Raw genomic sequence first — 25,769 nt, 5'->3', positions numbered from 1 at the left:
TAGTGGATTAAGTGGATACTTGTTGGGCACATCGGAGAAACACAGGTGTCGCTGACGCTTCTACGTGACAAGAAAGTCGCTCCTTCCTTTCCAGACGTAATTCTCTCTTGCCTGGGAAGTTTTTTTTAATTTTTTTTTATCGGTATGTGTCGGTTAGTCGAAGGGTGTTTATAATATATTTTATGGTTGGAATAGGGCAAGACGCTTGAGGCCTTGAACAGACCTGGGTTTTTCCTACAGCGCGCACCATTTGTTTGAGCTGCGGGTGGCTACAGGTACAATTGAGAGTTGGCAAACAAACAGTTGAGTTTCTCGTCAGTAAATCAAACTCAGGCTTGACTTGACTTGCAGAATCTTCATTTGAAACATAACTGGCAGAGTTATGTTCAGTTTCCGGGGATATCTTATCATCTCAATGACAAAAAGTTTCCCAATCACATCAAATTCACCCTAGACATTATATATTGTGTATTATTATACACAAACAATATGCAATAATAATCCCATCTTTGTCATCTATCTGTGGCTATCCAAAACATTCCAGCAGTCATTTCCTGAAGCTCGATGCTTTGTAGCTTGTTATACAGAAAAACACTGTGTGGTAATGTGTTTTGTTTTAAAACATGCACAACCTGCCTCCAAATTTAAAACCAGATTCTTTCCCACCCTCGTATGAATTATTTAACACTGTAAATATAGATTATACCTGTGCTTGAACCCCTGAGGCTAGAAATGTCATAATTTATACAGTTTAACACAGCATTACACAGGACTGTCAAAATGTCAGATAGGTAGGCTACCTGTCATGCCTCAACAATTTCAAAGCAATTTAATAATGATGGCTGCACCCTTTTGTTTTTGAAAAACAACAATGAAAGGCCTATTTAACTGCAGTTTTAAATCTCATAGGCCTGGTTTCACAGGTTTCAACTGGGTTTAGAGATTTTAGGGGGTGTAGGCCAGGATTCAATTGGGACATTTAAGATATTTTTTATAAACTCATAGTGATAAAACAAACAACAACAACAAAAAACATTACCTGATTTTCATCTTGATACAAAACTATCGCAATATGTTAAGATTTGTCAGTACAAGTTGCTTTCAGTTAAAACAGCTTAAATACATCTGATTCTGTGACCTAGGCTTAAAGGGTTAGTTTCCCCAAACATGAAAATTATCCCATAATTTACTGCAACGATTATAGATTTTGTTGGTACGACTATTATTCTAAGAAATCACGTTTTACGATTATCATGGTTATGCATTAATTAATTTCACAACAATGTATGAAATCACTTGAACACCTTAGATTTTAAAGTTTTATTTTTCACTACCTTTTGAACTAGAAAACATCACGAAATAATAATATATTTCCATTTGGAATAAAATAACGGTGACCTCTGCTCTGCTCTGAACACCCATGTTAATATGAGGGGAATAAAAATCCATACGTATTCATTTTAATAATTGTGTGTCACATTCATATATCACCATATTCAACCACTAGGGGTGTAACGATACACTCGTGTCACGATTCGATATGTATCTCGATACTGAACTCACGATACGATATGTATCCCAATATTTTAAGCCAAAAAAAAAAGGTTTTCTTTTTTTGTACTTTTTTATTATTATATAATATTATTATTTGTGTTTTATTATCAGGACCCACAAATATTATACATTATTTATAGTTGTTGTATGATTTTATGTAATAATATTAATAATGTAATAATGTATGTTACTGAAACACTAAACGTAAAAAAAAATTCCCCTCACACATTATTCACACTTTCAATGCAGGCAGCATCTCTCCCCATGCCTGCTATGCCCTGCCTCTCCCGCTATTAATGCAGAATGTAAGAGTGAACCATCTAAAATGCTTTTAATAATCATACTACTAAAACTAAATGTGATCTGGTATTTTAAATTATGTTTGCGCGTTCACTAAGGAGTGTCGCTTTAAATGGTGTTTGTGCTTTAACTAACGTAGCGCGTGCACTTCAAATGATCAATGCAATCCGCCACAGCTCTAATCGCAAGAAAGCTCGTCAAAATGACCGCTCTCAAACTGTAAACGTTTAGCTCATGCAAGAATTTTAATTCTGCATTTCCTCTCTCTCATGTTGTTTTCGCGCATCACGCAATCATTTGAACGTCCGTGTTTACTACAGTATGTGTGTCGTGTTAAATATATTCATCACATAAAGCCATTGTGCTCACAATCCACAAGTAAACAAACGCAAATGTTGACAAGACACTAAATACTGTACATACCACAGAGATGGACGTCCTGATGTTGCTGCTTCTCCTGTTCAGTTTATTTTAGCCTCCAGATCCGATTCTGGATCATGTATGTATGTTGAATCTGATAGATAGCCATGGTTTATTTAGGGTAACGTTTTCTTTTCCACGTTTGACGATGTCAGCTTTCAGATGCTCTCGTGCAGTAGCTGTGCGCTCGTGATTCTTTAGCTCCGCCCACACGATACGCCTCCAGCCGCTTGTTTTTTTTTCCGGAAAGACTCGTTACAGCCTATCTTTCTTTTATAAATATAATAAAACTAAAGACTTTTTGGAGATATGAAGGATGCAATACTACTTCATAGGTACTCAAGATTGACATGAGATTGACTGAAACTGAGTGTTTCACCCCCCCTTTAAATAAAATAAACAACATGATGGTGAGTACATGATGACAGAGTTTCCATTTGTGGTAGCCTTGATTTGTTCATTTGTGTTTGGGTGAATTATACCTTATAAAAAGGGCCTACTACAGCAAGTTGAGCCTTGGATAAAACAACTATATCGTGATTCATATAGTTTCCATCAACCATACATATCGTCCTGTTTTATATCGTGATATATTGTTTAGCGATATATCGTTACACCCCTATCAACCACATAATGTTTAGTTGAAGTTTCAGAGATTTAACCCCTAAAGTAAAGTTTTTTTTTTTTTTTTTGTCTGAGTGACATACATACATTTAAAGACATTCATGACTCATGATAGCAAGGAGAGTCAAATCATTTGTTAGCAAACTTTTTAATATTTTTATTACATTTGGACAATCTAATGCTGATAAAAGACAAAAATTATTATATCTCTATATATTTTTTTAAATAATTTTACAAATATTTCTTATTTGACATGCAAAATCTCAGGAAGAAAATAAGGTAGTATGACTATTCTGCTGTCTGGTGATATTCCTCTATGTGACCTGCCTCTGCATAACATTTTTTTTGGTGATATTTGGTGAAAAAACCCAACAACATTTGGAATAAAGGTAGTTCAGTCCTTGACATTTATAATTAAAAAAAAATTCTGAGTGACATAAACAAATGTAAAGACTCATAACTCAAACTATAGTAAGGAGAGTTAAAAAGTTTGTTTGTAAAATTTGTTAGAACACTTTATAGAAATAAATAAATGTTCATCATAGGGACCCTAAATATATCGAGATATTTTTTTAACTCGATATGGATTTTGACATATCGTATATATCGATATATTGTTTATATGTAATTCTGTTCCGCTACTTTGCTTGTTTGCCTTCTCTGTGCTCTGCTCGCCCCGGCTCGCACGCCTCCCCCCTCGTTGCTTTTGTCCCCCCTCCTCTAGCGTGCTGTCTCATTAAACACGACGGCATCATCACCAGATTAGGATTATTTATCATGTTGACAAACGTGTGCGTTGTTTAAGACTCAGTTTAGAGACCATGATTTTCCTTCTAACACAATTTATGCTACAATTCATAAAGAAATATGAATGTTCATCATAGTTCAAATAGCAGGTTTCACCCACAGTCGCAATCATGTCAGTTTATGTGTGTGTCTAACTGATTGCATAGTTTTCGGCCAGTTTATTGATTCAAAAGTACAAGTCGTGAGTCAAAATGATTGCATATTATTTTAAAAAATTAAAAAATTATTGCTGTATCATTATTATTATTTTGTCAGCTTTATCACAGGATTATGATTATTAGGTCTATTCATGTTTTAACCAAGAGGGAAATACACGACATCCCAAGTGTCCTATGAGACAGTATTCTTTTGTAAGTTGTACTGTGTCATATAGCTTACCTTCTGACATTCATATTTCGTTCTGTAACTTGAAAAAAAGTGAATATCGGCTCATGTGCACGTGATCCGCCTGATCTGCCACTTACACTGAGGCACTCAGTCACGCTTTAGTAAACAGTGCGACATCTACCATTTAAATATTGATACAAATTAAACCGAACTTGAAAGATGAAACCTTTTTTTCTTATTAAAACTAACAGCGCAAAGATTATTGCGATTATTGGAAATGCACGGATATAGCCTACGGTAGGCTACGCCTGATCACAGTAGGCTAATAGACATTGGCCTGTGCATGACTTAAAATGAAGTCTCCGTAAACGGTCAAGTCCGTGACATATTTTTTATGGTTGTTCAGAGCAAAGTAGGTGAATTGTCGATCCTAATAAGCATAGACATAATTTAGCTTTTTGAAATTACATATTATATAAACTTAACCTTTAAAACGTTTATTGATGTGACAGAGCACTGAAGTGCCGTGACCTCTTATTTATAGTCCTTATAAATTCATCAGGAAGTGGTGTTATGACAAAATCATTTTATTTATATCTCACTCATGCACTCATCTTTCTGCAAAATGCTTACTGTTTACTTTAGACGTGCTGATTTTCAGTAATGCGATATATCATGATAATTAATATGCACAATATTGTTATCGTGGGCACTTCAAAATATTGTAAATAATCATTTTTTAATAATTTTAAATAAATGTAAATAATTTTAAATAAACAATTATTAAATTTGTTATAATGCACTCAAGAATACTATAAATGCTCAACACCGCTGTATTCTGCGTCAAAGGGACACTCTCAGATGTAAATGAGAAGCACATAAACAAGTTAAGGAGACGCGCTAATGAAGTGCCGCTCAATGAGGCAGAGGGCGCTGATGAACTGCAGAATGCTGCGATTACCCCAGAAACCCCGCAAACAAAAGCAACTGCGCTAGTGAAGAAGTTTTTAAAACAGCCATTAGTTTTTTGTAATCTTCATGTTGTTCATCACAGCACCAACTACTTAATACTTAAAGACTTAATAGGCTATTTGGACTGCCAATGGACTGCATTTATATAGCGCTTTTATCCAAAGCGCTTTACATTTTTGCCTCACATTCACCCATTCATACACCGACGGCGATGTCAGCCATGTAAGGTGCCATCTAGCTCGTCGGGAGCAGCTGGGGTTAGGTGTCTTGCTCATGGACACTTCGGCACTTGGTCAGGTGGAACCGGGGATTGAACCACCAACCTTCTGGTTTGTAGACAACCTACATGAACCACTGAGCCACTGCCGCCCCATATTTATTTTCAAACTTAAACATTTTTATGTTTTAATCTGGACTGCAACATGATCTAATGAGTAGATTTTTTATTATTATTTGTTATTGTTCAGACATATACGACTTCATTAGTTAACATGTTAATTCATTATTATCAAACTGACAATGAAAAATACTTAATTATTAATTATTAAAAATTAAAAATAATTAATTATTCTAAGTAATGTTAATTTCTTAGTTACTGTTTAATAACATTAAAATCAAAATCAAAATAACTTCTTTAATGGACCTAAGATAAAACTAACAATGATCAGTATTTCTTAACTAAAGGCATCTTTACACAGCCGAGTTAAGGCGGGTCTAACGCGGGTCTGTGTCTGCTCAAAATTCGGTGTAAATACGCGATGCCGCATTAAAGCAGACTTAAAATATGCCGGGTCTGACCCACCTCGGCCCCTAGTATCAAAGGCGACATAGAGGCGGTTTTGATTCAGTGTAAATGAACGCGAACCTGTGCCGCCTTAAACTATATCATTGTCATGACAACCACCTGTCAGCCAGCTCACTAGGCGCGAGAATCAAGAAGCAGCAAGGAGAACCATCTAGGAATTAAAGTAAATGCTTTCTGTACTCACGTCAAGCTAACCACTAGTGTTCCCCGTTTGTAATCTTCCTTTGAAAAGACAGGCAAGATCAACGCACTGCAACATTTCCCCTCAGAAACGGTAAATGCTTAACCCAGTCGGCGTCACTGCAACCCAGTATTATAATCTCTTGGAGAGAACGATATTTTATATTAGATTTGATATTTTCTGATATATTCTATCTGTTGTCCTACATTTCGTTAAAATAGACTGAAGTTTGGATTTTTCCCTTAGGCATAGTGCAGCCTAAAAACTTGAAATAGCCTAGGCACTCAATCATTATGGTTGTAGGCTAATTTGTCTATAAGCAACATTGTAGAATATTTGAGTTTATTTAAAGTTGTGTATTTTTTAATTATCATTATTATTAGGCTATGTGAATATTTATTTAGAACATTTAGCTTATTACCGTTAGTTCCCCGGTTGGGTTGTAGCCTAACTGCCAGAGAAGGGCTAAATTTAATTTGCATGGTGGTAGTTTTTACCATTTCGTTATTTTGGCTCAAAAATTCGTTTTTTGGAAATATTACCTTAATTTAGAAATGCTTTTGAAAAAATTTTATTAGCCTAATAATAAAAAAATTAATTAAGACAGCGTGTGGAAATTTTGAAGTGCATAAACAATATTCCCAGAATCTTTTTTGTTATTGTGACATAAAAGTAGAAAATGTATAGTTTATAATTATGTATATCACCTAGGCTATCTGTATTATATGGCAAAAAATTACAGAGTGAGTTGTTCCCGCTGTCATAAAGGAACGGAATGCGCCGGCGCTTAATTTCGTTGGACAAAGGGTTAAAGAAAACTATAATGTCATAGTTAGGCTATGTTTAAATATTAGCCTATAACATTATTTTTTAATTAAATAGCCTAACTGTCTGTAGGCTATAGACCTATTTAATAAAGACGCGAACAAAAATCGTCGGTAATGGATTGACGTGTAACGTTTTTCTGTTCACAATTAGACAGAACTGTCAAATATTCGGGTTCATGTTATACGAGCTGAGAACTAAACTTCGTTTTGGGGAAATATTACAATCCTGACCACTTTTACAGTCTATGGGCTCAGAGAGATGGGGTATGCAGCCTGGTGCTATAATGGAGATTCCAGATCGCTCTTCTTTGGTCAGAACCTCGGAGAACGACCGCGGACAGGTCCGTCCTATGCACCGAAACTTTTCACAATGCAACAACATATTTAAAGAGCATTAAGCTATAAAAAATATGTATTATGTGGGGAGGGGAAGCAGCCGCTGCGAGCGCAGACACAGAGCGGCCAGAGAAACGGGGGAGCGACTGCAGTAGGCTATGATGTTTGTGCAAAACTGCGGAAAAACTGCAGAAAAAGAGCGGGTGTTGAAACCTGTCACCGAGAAAAGAGTGGGTGTATCCCCCACGGATGCGACGCCCCTGTAGCCTAGCCTACATGTTGTGAATGCTCTAAAGTGACTTTCTGTTTCTTTGAAAAAAACTTTGGACCTCTTTTAATATGCGGTATTCTACCCGTAATAATGTAGGCTATACTTTCTTTGTAGCGTTGTCAATCAGGCACAATTTTATTAAGAAATATAAAATAACTATACCGTAGCCTACAATAGAAGAATTGCAGAATTACAGGAGGCTAGACCTACAAAATTATGCCAAACATCAAAAGCGCTTTATAGAAGGCAGAAAAAAACGATTTAAAATTCCGTATTTTTATTTTAGGTCTATTTTTTAACATTTTATTATTTGTTTTAAATTAATTTATAACACTTTGTTAAAACTGTAGTTTTAAATAATGTTCAAGGCATTGTGACCCGCGATTTTAATTCCTGTGTAAATGCATTTATGCCGCTTCAGAGAAGGATTAAACGGTCTGTGTAAATGCAAATTTTTGTGATTTTATGCCGCTTCAGAATCGGTTTCTGTGCCGCGTTTGCTGTGTAAAGATGCCTTAACATTACCAAAAATATTATACTTTCTGTAACAAATGTAGGGCCCTATAACTTCCGCAATCACGGAATCGCGGACGGAATCGCGGAATTTGCATATTAACGCGGAATCTAGTGTTTACGCAGATTTTCTCTGAATATTACATATTTGTAATGAAATTCTGTTTTGTGTGGGAGGAGAACGTATGTCTGAGGAAAATGCAGACCGGGGGAAGCAAATCTTGGCGACACAACCCCTCTCGTCATTTTTAGCTCGCTCTTCAAAACAATGAAAGTATGGCGAAGTTGGTCTCCACAGCTCTGCTTTCGTCAGCGAAAAGTAGGGATGCACCGATCCGTTACTATGGATCGGTATCGGCTCCAATCCGCCATTATTTTTCCCGGATCGGGTATCGGACAGACAGGGCCGATCCAAATTCGATACTGTGCGCATAATATTCTGTGTTATTGTTAAGCCCCAGCGCCCCACAAAAGGCACAGAAACATTATAAAGCATCATCAATGATTCGTGCACTATATTATAAGTGTTCTGAAGCCATTCCATAGTTAAATGTGAGGTACTGATGAATATTTAAGTCATTAAATTCAAGTTCACGTCAATGCATGCTTCCCTCCGCTGTGGCTGTCAGTTACTTCCCATTCAGCTTTCAAACTGTGTCGCGTTCAGTTACGACAGTCAACGCGATGAAACTGTCTCCAAGATTATTTATTGTTTCTGTTATTATGCTTGATCTGTAGATAACGCTCTATGGTTTGATTTATCAAAAAATGACTATCTGCTGGCGTTTATTGCTGTAAATCGTGTTACTTTCTACCGGGTGTGTTAGATCACAACACTGGACTAGTTATTGTATTGTTCTTCACACACAGTAACTGAAATGTTAAACTGTTAAAATAAATGGCTTATAAGAATACTGCATAGATACATTAAGCGTTCGATATATCTTGTTTTGAACTTCTCAATGCGGACTGAGCGTGGCGCGCTGTGTGCGTCTATGGCTGTGAGCATGTGACTCTGTGTTGCTTCAAGCGGATCATCCTGCGCACGGGATGCACATACGTGCTTTGTGCCACTCTATATTATAATACTTTTGCGCTATGGAAGCCTTATTAATAGCCTTTCTTGTTCTGCCCTTAAAAAAATGCGCTATAAATTTAAAATAAATGTAATTTCTTAGTATATAGGCCCTATTTCTATAAATATATTTACTTGTTTTTCATGAATGTATTTTGTATAACATTTTACCAGATTTACAGCTACACTTATTCACTTATGTGGGTTTCCTTTACCCCCCCCCCCCCCCCACTATGTTTAGATTTTATACAATTATTGTGCACTCGTCATTTTGTAACCTTTGCTGCTGAATTAGTCACTAATCTAATTTATTCACCATCTAGTAGTAGGCTATTTTTGTCATAGATTGTGATTTTATTTTATTTTTTTTATTTGTTGTTTTTCTTTGTAATGAAGTCTGTATTTAGTTGATTGTGTTTAACTAAAAAAAAAGGGATTTTTCAATTCAACACACATTTTTAAACAAAACTGCGTTGGTATCGGATTGGTTTAGTATCGGTATCGACTAGGGCTGTGTATTGCCAAGACTCTGGCGATACAATACGTATCACGATACATGGGTTACGATACGATATATTGCAATATATTGCGATATTGTAAGAGAGGCAATATATTGCGATATTTCTTTTTTGTGTGTTTTTGTTTTTTATAATTTAAAAGAATAAAGAACACAACCATGAGCCTAAAACACGAGACAAAGTATTTTATTTAATTAATACAGTATAATTTGTATCACTAATCATATGCAATGTGCAATCTAAGTTGAGGGAAATGTAAAGTGACTGCAGGATTCTTTGTGTAAATTAAAGGTTCACAGTATAGCAGTGGCTATTTAACAACAGAAAGTGCAGTCCATTTCATGACTGAATGACTGTTTGTTTTATATTTAACACAGTAGCCCCGATCACACAGAACACGTTTTTGCAGCGAGAGGCGGCTTTTTTGAATGGATTTCGTTTGGCAGAGAGCGTTATGCGCGCTGCTTATGCGCCCTGGGCGCCTCGCGTTTAAACCACTTGCTGCGCCTCGCGTTTTTGAAGTAGCGCTCCGCAAGGTTATTTTCGTAAACGAAAACTGAAACTAAGACTAAAACTATTGGTCAAAAAACATTTTCGTAAACTGAAATAAAATTAAAAAATCTGAATAAATAAAAAACTAAAACTAAACGAAACTAACTACTCTTACTAAAAAACTAACTGAAATAAAATAATAATTAGCAAAAATAAATATTCGTTTTCGTTATTAATAAGCTCTCTTTAATGTGGTGGAGAATCTGACAGTGGCGGTAGAGGGAGTGTCTGTATATATGCGCTACGGCGCGTGAAGTGATCTGAGTGACGGACACGTGCAGAGAGGCAACACATCGCTAAACGGCAGTTCACAAAGAATCAATGCGTCCGTGGCAGTGAAATGGGAAATAACACAAGGTAATGAGATGCACGTTGAACTTCTTTTAACTTAAGCTCACTGTTTTAGAATGCCGTTTCTTACGCGACGAGAGATGCAGGCACAAAAGTCAGCAACTAATAGCAAGTACTAGCCTACTGTGCATTTGAGATTTCATGTTTGCATAATATTGACAGGCTCAAAGGTGTTTTCATAATCATTTACTACTACTAATATTATTATCTGTGTGGAGACATTTCCCCACAAAGTAGGGAATACCAGGACACACACACACGTGTTTGTTTCACTATATATAAGTGAGGACATTGCATGGACTTCCATTGATTTTATATCAGGTTAATGATATTTTATATCCCCTAACCCAATCCCTATCCCTAAACCTACCCATCCCAAGAACGTGCAAAACAATAGATTTAAATAAAAACATGTTTTGGCCGATTTATAAGCCTTTTTAACTAGTGAGGACCAGTCAAATGTCCTCACTAACTTAGTCAGTTATCATAATATTTTACTAGATAAGTGAGGACATTGGTCCCCTTTACAATTATAGCACAACACACACACACAGAGCACAACAGTGTGTGTTGGCTGTATTCAGATGACTATAGCTGTGGTCTTACACTGCTAGTCTACATTGTACTACTGAAGAAATGAAAATAAGCTTTTAATTGTTTAACAATATTTCATCTTTGTTATGAATGAGTTTGTCTGGAATTTATAATTTTTACTTTTATATTTTTTACGTTGCATTTATTTTATTCTTTAAGATAGGCTAATATTCAGAGGATCTATGTCAAAACTGTCAAATATAATTTTTTAATATCAAAATATAATTTATTTCATTTTTAATCTCCAGATCGTTGTTTGTATAGGTCATAGTTTGACTCAAGCTTTTTTGCTCAAAGGTGAAGACCCAACTTTATGCATGTTTTGTAAGACCTTCCTGGGTATAAACAATAATGCTCGTTTATCAAGTTATTTCACTTAAGGATGTTTAGTAAGATTAAACTCTAATCTGTGCAAACATTAAACTTTGCTGAAATTAAAAACCTTGATTTGGTCTCTACACTTCATTATGGTAACTCTGCTAAACTATAATTACTAAAACTAAAACTGAAACTAAATAAATAAAAACTAAATAGAAATGTATTTGCAAAATAAAAACTAAACTAAAACTAGCAAAACCATTTGTAAAACTAACTAAAACTAAACTGAAATTTGTAGCAAAATTGAAAACGATACTAAAATAAAAACTAATTTCAAAAAGCAAAACTATAATAACCTTGGCGCTCCGAGCGCATGAAGTTGAAAAAAAGTCAACTCTGAGCGGAAAAGTGTGCAACATCATTGCGCTTATTTTCTGTTGTCCAATCGAATGAATGAAGCGGCGGGCCTTCCGTTGTGTTGACCGTTACATTGATTTGACTGACATTACAGGTGATTCGGGGGTTGCCTAGAAACATTGAAGCGCACTGCTCATTTTTGAATGAGAAAATGCCGACCAAAAAAGGGAGTGCAGTGCGCCTCGCGTTTTCGAACCTGAAAAACGCGTTCTGTGTGATCGGACCCTAAAGCTGTTTTCTATAAAGCAGTCTATATCAAGTAACGTTACTGAGCTGCAGAGCTGGTGCATCCATATCCACATCGCTATTATCTTTCGTTCTCCTGCCACCGCTGTCAGTTTTGGTGTGTGTTTATTTTGTTACTGAGAGGAAAACGTGCAGTACATTCTATCGAAACACTTCTCAGCAGCGCGGGTGACATCAGGATGTTAAGCGAGCTCTGTTTCAATGTGTTTCCCGAGTATTAGATTATAACTTGGCCTATTTTACAAACAAAATGATTCTTGTCGATTTCCTTAGTGGCTTCTTTTTAGCTGAAGCCAACATGAGTCCACACTTCAGCTCTGTATACTGCAGGAGCGGAATAATTCTATCGTCTTGAGAGCTGGGTTTGCTAATCTAAGCACTAGTGATGCGCGCACTTTCACCTTGCGCTTCTCCGGCTCCGCGTCAGTTATACGTTCTTATACAAACATAATATTCACGTGTATCGATATTTTCTTACACCCCTAGTATCGACAGATACTCTCATCTGAAATTTCAGAACCGATCCCATCTGAAATTTTCAGATCGGATCGGTTCTGAAAAAATGGTATCGGTGCATGCCTAGCGAAAAGTTGAAGAAACTCAAAGCTAACGGCGGTTTTACTGCACGCGCAGGCAGAGAAGCTTTGCATATGGAGAGCGGGAGCTAGGGCTGCAGCTATCGATTCTTTTTGTAATCGATTAATCTACCACTTAATCGATCGATTAATCGATTAATCGGATAATAATTACTTTTTCTTTATTAAAGAGCAATAAGAGACAATAAGACGGGTATCTTAAAATTAACATCTAATTTGTCTTCTTTTTAGAAAAATTAAGTTTTATTGCTGAAATTGCATACATTAATAACTGTGAAACTAAACAATTTTAATGCATACAATTGCCATATTATATTAAATAAAAATCTATTTCAGATTACTTTAAAAGGGTAAACATAGTTCAATCTAAAACTAAACCTAAAACCAATAAATCTAAATAGTAGTAATATAAATAACAATAATGCCAATATAAATAATATAAATATTCTATAAATTCTATATAATATAAATATTCTAATATTCTATAAATATTCTATAAATAATATAAATAACTAAACATTGTATTTATGTTGTGCAACTTAACTTTCATGTATCAGCTTCAGCTCAGGCATGACATAAGCATTTACTGTCTTGTTTACTCCTTTACTGGAGCAAAACATATTGGACAGGTTAACTTGGAACAAGAGATGTGTGGATCAGCTCTATCGTCACCGAATCAGCTGTTAGAAGCAAACCATCCTCCCGCACCCGATCGTCACATATTAGCTACACTGAAGTAGGTTGCTAAACAAAACAAAAAAAATTATTTTGGCAAAATTACATTTACATAAACCAGGGTCGACAACCTATACATCACAGGGAGGAATAACCGCTAGAACGTGATCAAACGCGAGATATGTTTAATTCAGATAAAGTACATCACACATGCTGATCTTTTGAGCTAATCATTCATCATTGTAACACAGCTTGCTTTAAGTTAGTAGCTATAAATATGATTAAAGTGTGATATTTAAATTACACAAATCAATGAAAGCATGCAGCTCTGAGCTCTGAAAGCACGAGCGCTGCTAATCACACACACACACACACACACACACGCACACACACACACGCACACGCGCGCGTTACAGCTTGTTCTGATATTTGTTGCGCCTAGTATTGAGAACATCTAATGGTGCATTTCGAAGATATTATCAAGTAGGATATATAAAGTCTCATTAAAGATTTCACACACATCACAATGACGGTGATCCATGTGCAAAGCTGCAAACTCCATCGCGTTCATGTGTTTGGAGTTGCTCGTATCTCCTCAGCTGACGCGTGAACTGCCGCAAATGAAACTTAAATGTTCAGCGTCGCATCCTGAAGCTCAACACACAGTTTTCTTCATTTAAAAACAGCGATATTAAATGATATTACCAGTGCTGATGCCCGCCCGCTCTCTCTCTCTCTCTCTCTCTCTCTCTCTTCTCTCTCTCTCTCTCTCTCTCTCTCTCGCATTGCGGTCTTTGGATCTCGACATGAGCTGAAAACGAAAGTTAAAGAACGACACGCATTCATTGTGTTTTAGCGTGATATGAGAGTTCCGCGTCTTTATTAAAATCAACATATTAACGATTTCTCTCATCCACCTGCAATGTTTGGGATGTTTACGCACCTGAACCGCGGATATAACCGCAATCCGCTCATACTCCGAGTCCTTACACAAAAAATGTCTTTCTCCAATATCTGTGTGTAGTTAAATGGACTAAGCGAAGCGTCGAGGCAGATGATTTTGCCTCGAGGATTTTTTTGATTCGATTAACTCGAGTTACTCGATGAATCGTTGCAGCCCTAGCGGGAGCCACACGCCCGTTGTGCTCAGGCAGCATTGGTCGCGCGCAGCTGAACCACACCTCGTATATTGCAAAGACAGACAAATATTGTCCATTCTGTCAGATTTTCCGATGGTCTGCTTGACCCATATCATTCTCGTGCTTTGATTTATGATAGGCACATTAGGCAGCATATCTGCTGCAAATGTGATGGTGTTCCCCTCTGTTCCAAACACATATGCATAGGCTATAACATGCTGTATATGGGTAGTTTGCATGATAAAAGTAACCTTAAAGTTAAGATAAGCCTCTCGTTTTAATCATTTAAAGGGGCCTTTGAAGTTGGGAAATAAACTTCTGGCAGTGTTGTGTTTTCGTGTATTTAATTTTTTATTTTTCACAGCTCTGGATATAATAATGGTGATTGTTAAACCCACAGAACAATTCACTAGATGATTTCATGGTGAAATGTGTTATTTTTTTATGTTAATTGTCAGCTTTAAAGGTTTTACTTAATGTACTGTATGTAAAAGATGATTTATGATTTTTTTTAGTTCTTTATTAATTTTTTTACTTGAAAGAAAAAGCTAATGGAGCACTTTCATGTAAACTAATATAATGTATTTTCCTGGAAAGTTTAAAGCTCATAACCATTAATATTTGAAGTGCAGTGTTATGTTGCGTCATGCAGTATTTGTCCTAAAAAGTAAATGTGGTTTGTTACCTCAATAAATTTAAGGTCATTCCTATTTTTTGTTTTATGTTCTATTAAATTTACATTAAAAGCACACTCTTTTTTGACTATAACAGTAAAGGGTAAAAAAAATGAATTCCCAAAAATTTTAACGGAAAAAAAGGAATCTGCAAAAATTAAAACGGAAAAAAGGAATTTGGGGAAAAATAAAAACAGATTTTATAGGGCCCTACAAATGTAGCTATTGTTCAATCTTTTTTAATGCATTAAATAATGAGAACTTATTGTAATTTGTTACCTGTTGTTCTTTATAGCCTAATTCTTTTGCACTTTAATCTGTTTAAAAATTGTACTTTTACAGCTCTGGAATAAATTAAGAGACCACTTAACATTGATTTCTCAATGGTAAGCAGTCTCTTAATTGGTAAGTGGTCTCTTAATTTTTTCCAGAGCTGTATATATTTTTGGTGCATTGTATTATTGTATTTAAAAATTCATTTATTTTTGTTATTACAAAAATAGTCCTTAAAGCTGTTATGCTATGACAACACTTTTTTTGCAACTTATTTCAGCTTCAGCAATTAATCGCAAACTGAAAAATGGATATCGGCACATGCCTAGTTTACTTTAACTGTAAAAAGGGAGTCTTTGATTTATCTTTTGAAAGCATAAAAATTAATGAAAATAAGGCACTATTTATTATTTTATTTTACAGTTACATGATTATTATTTATGTAATCAGGGATTTTTTTTTTAAATGTCACAAAAGCACTTTGTTCCTACATGAACTGACTACCTCTTGCACTTCAATAAAATAAAATAAAAAGATTTTGTGGTATATGGCATATTTGTTTTTGCAGTAGTTTTTGCTTCCCAGTATGATTGCACGATTAATCGAAATCGAACCTCAATCGCGGTTTGGGTAATGTGCGATTATAAAAACGTAAAGGCTGCGATTTTTATTAAATAAATATATGCCCAGTGTGTTAGTGAAGAGCGTCTCTGTGATCAGGAGCAAACTCTGCTCCGTCTGAAAGACTGTGAGTTTAGCAGTGGTGGAGGAAGTACTGAATCTCAGTACTTAAGTAAAAGTACAAGTAACCAGAAATATATTTACTTTAGTAAAAGTAGAAGTACTACAACGACAACCCTACTTAAGTAAAAAGTAAAAAGTACCTGATTTTAAATGTACTTTAAGTATTAAAAGTAAAAGTACTTGCATAAAAATGTATTCTTTTCTCTAATAATTCAAATTCTAATAATTAAAAAGAAGAAAACAGTATGAGCGGTGGCATTTTAATTTAGTTAGTTTTGGGTTAATGTAATTGTTCTTACCATCTTTTGCCTAGTTTACATTCTGACTTACAATTCTGGTTATCTGCAAAGTTAAATGTCATTTTTCTGAAGCAACATTCTCATCAGCTTTGATGAATTTAAATCTTCATATTTATGATATTTTTACCTTTTATAAAGGACATTTTCCCCTAATCTTATTAAATATAGGCTTTGCTTTAGCTTTCCCTTTATATTCTTAAATTTGATTAATAAATTAAATTAGAATAAGATACAATAGGGTTGTTACCAATCAAATTAAATAATTTGATAAATTACACTGAAAAATTACATCTGCACTAAATAATGCTATGAGATTGTTTTAACTAAAAAAAGTTAACTAAACCACCAGTAGATGGCGGCAGGTGAATCCTTATGAGAGAGTCATTGAGTCGATTCGTTCAAACGGCTGATTCGTTCATAAATGAGGCAGTCGTTTATGAATAGGGCATTGAATCTTTGATTCAGTAACGCACTGTTGCTGTGCAATACGTTATGGTTCGGATGTGGAAATCTGATCTTGGAAATATTTTCGCTGCTGAAATAGAACAAAAGCAATAAAGCAATCAATCAAATGTAAGTGACTTGATGTTAATTAATTGTTTATGGAACTGTCAAATGAAATCAGTGTCACATTTTCTGTCGTGATGGTATTCAGGAAAACTACACTCGTTGGTCGTGTCATGTGATGTTTTTACAACTGTTATAAAATATAAAAACTAAACATTTAGAATTTTTAATGCAGTATGTTACTGAGTTTCTTTGTGTGAGCGGGGCTGATTTGTTTCCATTTCTGCTCGAGAGGCTGCGCGAGCCTCAACAGTGCAACCGTCAATTCATTAGCCTATAACGTACATTATATATTATTATCCGGGCAAGCCTTAATCTCGAGCCCTGAAACTGATCAGAAAATGAAACGAAAATGTAACGAAACGTTGTAGAAATGTAGTGGGAGTAGAAAGTATAATAATTGCTGCAAAATGTAACGAAGTAAAAGTAAAAAGTATGCACTATTTATTCTGCTTAAGTAAAGTACAGATACGTGAAAAATGTACTTAAGTAAAGTAAAGAAGTATTTGTACTTCGTTACATTCCACCATTGGAGTTTAGTAGTAGTATTTAAGCCTTTATTTGTCTCACAATAGGGAAATTGCATTTAGCAACAGTAGGGATACAGGGATAGGTAAAATAGCAGTATCACAACCACTGAAAACATTAAAAAAACCTAAGAGGGTGTACTCACACTAGCCAGTTTGAACCGTGCCCGAGTGCGTTTGACTACCAAAGCGCGGTTCGTTTGACTAGTGTGAGTGCTCCGAACCATGCCCGGGCGCGGCTCGATTAGCCGGCCCTGGCCCGCTTGGAAGAGGTGGGCCAGAGCGCGATTCAGTTGGACTCGGGCACGGTTCACATGCAGTGTGAGCGCTAACCGTGCTGGAGTCCGTAATCAAAGCTGCAAAGTCCTTGCTGCACTTCAGCTGGTACCTTGCAAACCTCATAATACGAGCAGCACGATTACGTGAACATTTTCGCGCCACTAAGGCGACACATCTGTTTAACAACAGGCTGTGAGAGGGCTGTGTGAGAGGGCTGTGGACCACCGTGGACCAAACGACACAAAATTATCCACAAAGAAAACAGAGCGATGGACTCCATTGTAGGGATGCGCGGTATACCGGTACTGGAAAAATACCGGTATATATTTTATTTAAAACGGTACGATATCATGATTTTGCACATTTCGGTATATGCTGCTGTTCCGAAGTTCACCGCTAGATGGCAGCGTGCTACACAAACTGACCCGAAACAACCGGGCAAATGTGACAACAACATAGACGAACAAAATGGATAAAGCATTCGAATCTCACTCAAGATGCCCAAAACGAATTAATAAAGAGAGGAGTAGAAGTGACATTTGTAATGACTTTGCTTATAAAACTGATGAAGAGCCATCAAACCTAGCCAAGCATCTGTCACTGTCCTGACTTTAAGACTTCTGAAGAGATCGACAGGTCAGTGATCATTCAAACCATCTCATTTAGACATTTATTTTCTTTTAACACTGATCAACACACACACACACAGCCTAACATAAGATCGAATATCACAATCTCCAGCTTTCGTTTCAACCAATGACATTTAGATCTCATAATATTTGCATGCATACTATTGCACTATTTACATCCGCGTTAGACACAACCGCCTGTGTTTATGTGAATACTCACTAAAGACGGACATTTGTACATAATTCTGTGTATTTGACGGTTTAAGGAAACTTAATGTGTAATGTGCGAGCTTTAAGTTACAGGCGTGTGTGTGTGTGTGTGTGTCGTTGTTATGAGCTCATAACTCCTGTAACTGTTATTGCGAAATGCTATAAAATCGCTTAAATGATTTCCGTTCTCCATCCCGAGACGAGCGTGAAATGTTAAATCAGATTGTGCTGATTGCTTTAGTGTAGGTGCTCATTTTGAGAGATATTTTCCTGAAATTATTTCTCGCAAGAAAGTTTTCAAATGACTGATTTGATGTGATAAGCTTTGCTGATTAATTTACTAATAAACATTTGTGGTAATTTCCCACTTTATAAACTCAAAACTTGCATAATTGTACTCATTCGCGTGCAATATACCCGCGCTAATATCAGACCGTGTGGTATCGATTTAATATCGGTACTTCGGTATTAGATTGTGGTACCGTACCGAAGCCAAAATTGTGGTATCGAGCCATCCCTACTCCATTGTGTTCAGAGAGCGCCGCTCTTTCTGTTTATCCCGAAACCATCGCACCATAATGACGTAAGCGTGCTCCGGCACGAATGCTGAAACCCGAAACCGTCGCACCATAATGACGTAAGCGTGCTCCGGCAGAAGCGCCAGCGGAAGCGCCACGTGGAACATGGATTCAGTCTTCCGACCTTTTACCATTGTGTCGGTTCAGTTGATTTTGATTGATATGTGCAAGTGAGAAAAAGACGGTGATCGTTTTGAAGACTGTCTGAATACCTACATAATCACCATCACCAAAAATTGACTTTTTTTTTTACATTAAAATTTTAAAAGAAAAAAAAAATAGACCTACCGACCCTTTTTTTTATAATTTTTTTTACTGTTACTGCAAACCAAAATATTTTTAAGGGTGGCCTTAGGGTACCACCCCAGTGACAGCACTGTACCGTTTTTTTTTTCTGTTTTAAGAGCTCGTTCAAGTACTGGGGAGCTAAACTATTAAGTGCTTTGTAAGCAGTAAGTAAGATTTTAAAATGTATGCGATGTTTAAAAGAGAGCCAGTGCACTGTTGTTGACAGAACTGAACTAATATGATCATACTTCCTGATTCCAGTAAGAACTCCAGCTGCTGCGTTTTGGACTAGCTGCATTTTATTTAATAAGCGAGCAGGGCAACCACCCAGTAGAGCATTACAATAATCTAGCCTTGAGGTCATGAACGCATTTTGCATTGAAAGCATGTGCAGTAATTTAGATATATTTTTACTGCACATGCTTTCAATGCAAAATGCTTTTAGATATATTTTTAAGATGGTAGAATGCAGTTTTACAGATGCTAGAAGTGGAGTTGTGGATGTTTTTCTGTCCAATAGGGGTGTGAACCTACACTGGTCTCTCTGTTTGGTTTGATTACGATTATCATGTCATTGATTCAGTTCAATTCGATATAGGGATGGGCACAGAATGAGGATACTTTTATGGTATCGAACGAAAAACTCCAATACAATGAGTATCGAAAAATGTATACAAATTTGTCAGTCAGTTATATTAACTGAACTTTAATTTTACCTGCTCAAAGAAAACATGCTTCTTGAATGTAGCAAACAAAATGTAAAAGATCCCAACAAAGTCATAAAGGCATCGTAAAAATAAATAATTGATTGGCTCTAGTGTTGTCACGATACCAAAATTATGATACCAGACTAAAATACCTTGATACCGATTTAAATTTTTTTAAATGTAATTTTAGATTTTTAATTGTATCTTTGTTTTTAAAAATAAGCATAAAGTGCAAATTACACACAATATGACAAAAACAGTGCTTTATTTTTCAGCTACATTAGGTCTATTTAACTAATTTTTTTTTATAATCAAATATAAAACTGCTTACTTTGTCTTCACTCTATAATTTAACTAGACACTGATTCTTAATAAATATATTTCAGTTATTTAGCCAAGCATGTGGTGGTTTTCAATTTTTAATTGGTGTTTGATTAACATTAATCACACATAATATTAGGTCGAGCTTAAAGGGATAGTTTACTTTAAAATGAAAATTCTGCCATCCTTTACTCACCCTCAAGTTGTTTCAAACCTGTATGAATTTCTTTCTTCAGCTGAACACAAAGGAAGATATTTTGAAGAATGTCAGTAACCAAACAGTTAACTGAAGCCATTGACTTCCATAGTATTTATTTTTTCCTACTATGGAAGTCAATGGCTCCAGTAACCGTTTGGTTACTGACATTCTTCAAAAAAATCTTCCCTTGTGTTCATAGGCGCCGATTTATGTTTTCGCTGTGAATTCTTTCCGGACTGTACATTCACATCACAAGTAATGTAGTGGCAGGGTTTCATACTAGGGCTGAACGCTATGGACAAAATTTCATATCACGATTTTCATGCCAGATATCTTGATATTATCGATACAATATGATAATACTATGTGTTCGGTGAAAACCAAGCATTTCTCAGAAAAATAAAAAGATTTAAGCCTACATTTAAAAAATTTGTGTCAGAAAATGTATTGTTTTTAAGCCTTTCGCATGTACTATCACATAGGTGTAATCATTCTAGACTGGTCCCTGGAGCTTATGATCAAGTGCATCCCGATCAACAATCTGCTAAATCCAAATGTTGAGTTTAGCCAGAGACAGGCGCGCTCAGAGCTGTCATATATCACAACTTTTCAGTGTTTTCAACCACATACTGTTTATTTTAGGTTTCAAACATATAAATTCACATAAGTACTAAAAAAAACAATACATTTAGAGTTTGTAAAATACACACTGATGTCTATGGAAGAGGTAATAATAATCCTTTCCATTATAATTCGACATGTTTTATTCATATCAGATACACATTGTGTAAGTAACTTCAATGTTTACTGGATGAATTCACGTGTTGTAATCATAGAGGTTGTAAATCCAACAGATCCGATTCTCTGAACTGCGTCTGCGGCACATAACACGCCAGCGCCCATTGCGCACACAGCTCAACTAACGCGATCGTTAAAGGGGTTTAAACAAAAATATACTTACACTCGCATGTATTTGACAATCGGAATATCAGATATTTCATGCCATAGCTAACACATTTGTGAATATTCTGAATAAAAAAGGAAAAATTACATAAAAGCAGATCCTCATTCATTCAGTGCTGTTGCGGCTGCGGTGTCACGTGACGAGCAATGACGCGTCACCATGGAAATGCCACCCCCCTCTCTAGTTCCCACGTCCCTGGTAGTGTGTGCGCACTGGCTTTAGCGATGTATTCAAGAGCACTCGTAAAACTGATGTTTGTTGTGACTGCCAGAGTTGTATGCAGGGTGAGCGCGGAGAGGGGAAATCTATATCGCCGATATCGTTGCTTTTTCGATAGTAATATCTTGAAAGTTCATACCTAAATATAGATACGATAACGATATGTCGTTCAGCCCTATTTCACACACATGACATTGCAGTTCTTTGCAGTCCCTAAAGTTTATTATTTACATGTGTTATAAAGTCTTGCTATTTAAGCACTTTTTTTTTATTTGCACACTGTTCTTAAAACACATAAGCTTTTTTGAGCGCATACACCTGAAGTGCAAGCACGTTAAAAGCCTGTCAAACAGCATGTGACTAATAAACTAAAGGGATAGTTCACCCAAAATTTCATCATTTACTCACCCTCAAGTTCCAAACCTGTATGAATTTCTTTCTTCTGCTGAATATAAATCCCTTTAGTTGTCTCTTCACATTTCATTCAAATGCTCAAAAACATACAAGATTTTCATAAATGCAGTCAGTTGTGTCTTTAGTGAACGTAAAAATTTGGGAGAAAATCAGATGTCTTTGTGTATTTTATCTGTGCATTTGGTCTTAGCGACCGAAGCCTAATAAACCTACTGCTTGTCATTTAATGTTAATCAAACAACAAAATACAAAGAGAAAATCACATCCTGCTCTTTACTAAATAACTTAACCATCTTTATAGGAATCCATGAAACTAAGTCTATGAAAATGCTATCAAATGCTACTTAATTACACCATTTAAGCACTTTATTTATTTCATTTGTATTGTATGGTGTATTTGTCTTATTTGTAATTTGCATATTCTTATTTTTAATAAAGATAAAATAAGGAAGTAAAATGAATGAAATATGTTTTGGTCCACCTCTACTTTGGCCTTATGCTTTTTTTCTTTTATATTTTGTTACCTTGTATCACTTGTATTGTACGTTTTTAAAATAAGGAAATTAGTTTTGATACACTACTCAGTAACTTGCAAAATAATATGAGCCATCAATAAAAAAATAAATAAAACAAATTGTGATAAAATTGTGGATGGTGAAAAAAATGTGATTTGATGTTTTTGCTATATTGGCATAATGCAGCACATGGATAACTCTGAAAGTGCTTGATTTGATGAATCAGATCACAAAACGATTTGGACCCTATTCACACTTTGTTGCTGTAATACACGCATTTAGACACCAGAAGGAAAAAAAAAAAAAGTCTGGGAAAGTTAACTGACTTCTAAATGATATCTATTGATTTAAATACAGGAAACAGGACTGACAACCATCTTCTGCTGCACTTGAGGGTTGACTCATTTGACTAAAACTAAAAATCAAATTATTTGTCTTTTCAGATTGAACTTTCAGGATCGATAGCTGGCTGGTCTCTTTGTTGTTCTCCTGAGTAAATTCCTCCTTCAGATAAGGCTGCCCAAAGACTGCTCTCCAACCTGTCAAAATCTAAAAAGCCCTCAGCCACTCGCTGGGGCAAAACACCATCACCATGGATACAGAGTCCACCTACTCTGGCTACTCGTACTACTCAGGCCGGTCGAGGGGATCTCAAAGGCATGGGTAAGAATATCCATGAGGGATCTTTTTTTCTATCGGATGTTAAGTGGCAAGTTCTTAAGAGGATACAATGATATTCAGCAGGTTACTGAATACTATCCCCCTTGTCCTCCTTTGAGATTGTCAATCTTTTGTCTTTGCCCTCTCATTCATCTTCCATTTAATCTCTAGTTCCCTGTGTCATTTGCCACGTCTCTTATTCAGCAGATGGGCCAACATCTGGTTACTTATTATAAGGCTCACTCAGGTCCCTTTTGCCTAACACTTTAAATGTTCGACATGGATTGCAACACAGATTGGTCCAGCAGATCCATTCTCTCAAGTCTGTTGCTGTACACTACCATTCTTTGGTGTCACCATAAGACACTAAGATTCTTTGGTGTCACCATAAGACATTGAGAGATACAGTTGGAGGAAAAACTGTAATTTCTTACATTGAGAGAGCTCTGATTCAATTTAAGCATTATTTGACCATTATTTTTACAATTCCGTTTGGTAATTCTAGTGGAGAAGAATCAGTTTAGGAAAAAAAATTATGTAAACATCAGAATTTTAGAAAACATAATGACAGGCCTCTTTTAAGTTTACTGAACTTTAATTTTAACTCAACCTAAAAAATAATAATGCTTTTACACACTATAGATCCAAGTTCACTGTGCTTAAATTTTGAAGTTTAATTTACCACAAATATTGAAACGTATGTTTCATTTAGGGGTCATACCATTCACAATAACACTGGTATAAATGTTTAAATGATAAATAGTGTCATATCTATGGAAGTAAAACTGTGCCACTGGATTTTGAATTCTAATTTTTAGCACTGAATTTTTTTACATCGAATTTTTAACACTGAATTTTATTTTGCATCTAAATCAGACTTTGAATTTTAAAAGCCATCGAATTTCTAGCACTGTTTTTTTTGCCTATGACATTTTTTCAATGTTTTAAAAAAATTCAGTGTAAAAAAATTCAACGTCTCAAAAAATTCAGTGTAAAAAAATTCAACGTCTCAAAAGATTCAGTGTAAAAAAATTCAACGTCTCAAAAGATTCAGTGTAAAATAATTCAACGTCTCAAAAAATTCAGTGTAAAAATATTCAGAGTCAACATCCGGGTAACCAAGGAGAAGCAATCGATCCCTGTATCAAATCATCCAACATCCAGCCAATCATTTACGCTCCATTGGTCATGTGACGCTGAAACAGTGCTGCGTTCCAGTTCGTTTTTATCATGCCCTTCACTCGCAAACTTCCCTCTGTCTCGTTCACTCGGATGTGCGTCATGCCTACGTTGCATGAGTGCCCACTACTGGCGGAAACTTTGCAAATGGACTGAACTGGAACTCCCTAAGCCCTTGATCACTTGGAATCCACTATGGAGTTGATTTATTATTTATTTTTTACCTTTACGAAATTGTTTAATGCAGCATTCTATATGTATATGGATGTGTTTGTGTTGTTTTAAATGTTTTTAAAAATAGTTATAGTTGTTTGTGGTGGGGTAAATTAAACGTGATATGTGGTGACGTCACAATCGCGCTGCATTGTGGTATATGAAGCTGCCTGAAGTGTACATATGAAGTAGACTCGCTCACTCGGTCAAAATCGAGGGAGCAAGGGTCTGTCCATATAAACTTCCCTTGTCCACTTCACGAAGTGGAACGCACTTTAAAATGGCGGTAGGGATTCCCCCAAGGGGAAGTGCTTAGGGAAGTTTGCAAGTGCGTGTCTTAAAGTGGAGTGGAACGCAGCACAGGAAGGCGGGGAAGTTCACTTCAGGTGAGCTCCAGAGCTCAGCAGCATGGCTCAGAACACACACGATGGCGCTTCGGTGAGTTTACTCATGACCAATGGAGCGTAAATGATTGGCTGGATGTTGGATGATTTGATACAGGGATCGATTGCTTCTCCTTGGTTACCCGGATGTTGACTCTGAATATTTTTACACTGAATTTTTTGAGACGTTGAATTATTTTACACTGAATCTTTTGAGACGTTGAATTTTTTTACACTGAATTTTTTGAGACGTTGAATTTCTTTTTACACTGAATTTTTTTTAAACATTGAAAAAATGTCATAGGCAAAAAAAACAGTGCTAGAAATTCGATGGCTTTTAAAATTCAAAGTCTGATTTAGATGCAAAATAAAATTCACTGTTAAAAATTCGATGTAAAAAAATTCAGTGCTAAAAATTAGAATTCAAAATCCAGTGGCACAGTTTTACTTCCATACATATCGCAATATCAATGATATAGCGATGCAATAACGTATGGTGCATTTACATT

At 35.8% G+C, this 25,769-nt stretch overlaps 1 protein-coding gene across 2 annotated transcripts in view; it reads left to right on the top strand.

Annotated features, from left to right (window-relative positions):
- The window catches only part of LOC137073247 (vang-like protein 1), a 105,347-nt gene that overhangs the window by 584 nt on the left and 78,994 nt on the right, over positions 1–25,769 (top strand). For both annotated transcript variants that reach the window (XM_067441543.1, XM_067441542.1), the window contains exon 2: positions 23,269–23,488. In XM_067441543.1, coding sequence (XP_067297644.1) covers positions 23,418–23,488 — 71 coding nt within the window. In that variant the 5' untranslated portion in view covers positions 23,269–23,417. The remainder of the gene's footprint in view (positions 1–23,268; positions 23,489–25,769) is intronic.

The sequence above is a fragment of the Pseudorasbora parva genome, chromosome 4 (genome assembly GCF_024679245.1).
Source record: "Pseudorasbora parva isolate DD20220531a chromosome 4, ASM2467924v1, whole genome shotgun sequence".
Taxonomy (NCBI): domain Eukaryota; kingdom Metazoa; phylum Chordata; class Actinopteri; order Cypriniformes; family Gobionidae; genus Pseudorasbora; species Pseudorasbora parva.
This window is presented reverse-complemented; position numbering and strand designations above follow the sequence as displayed.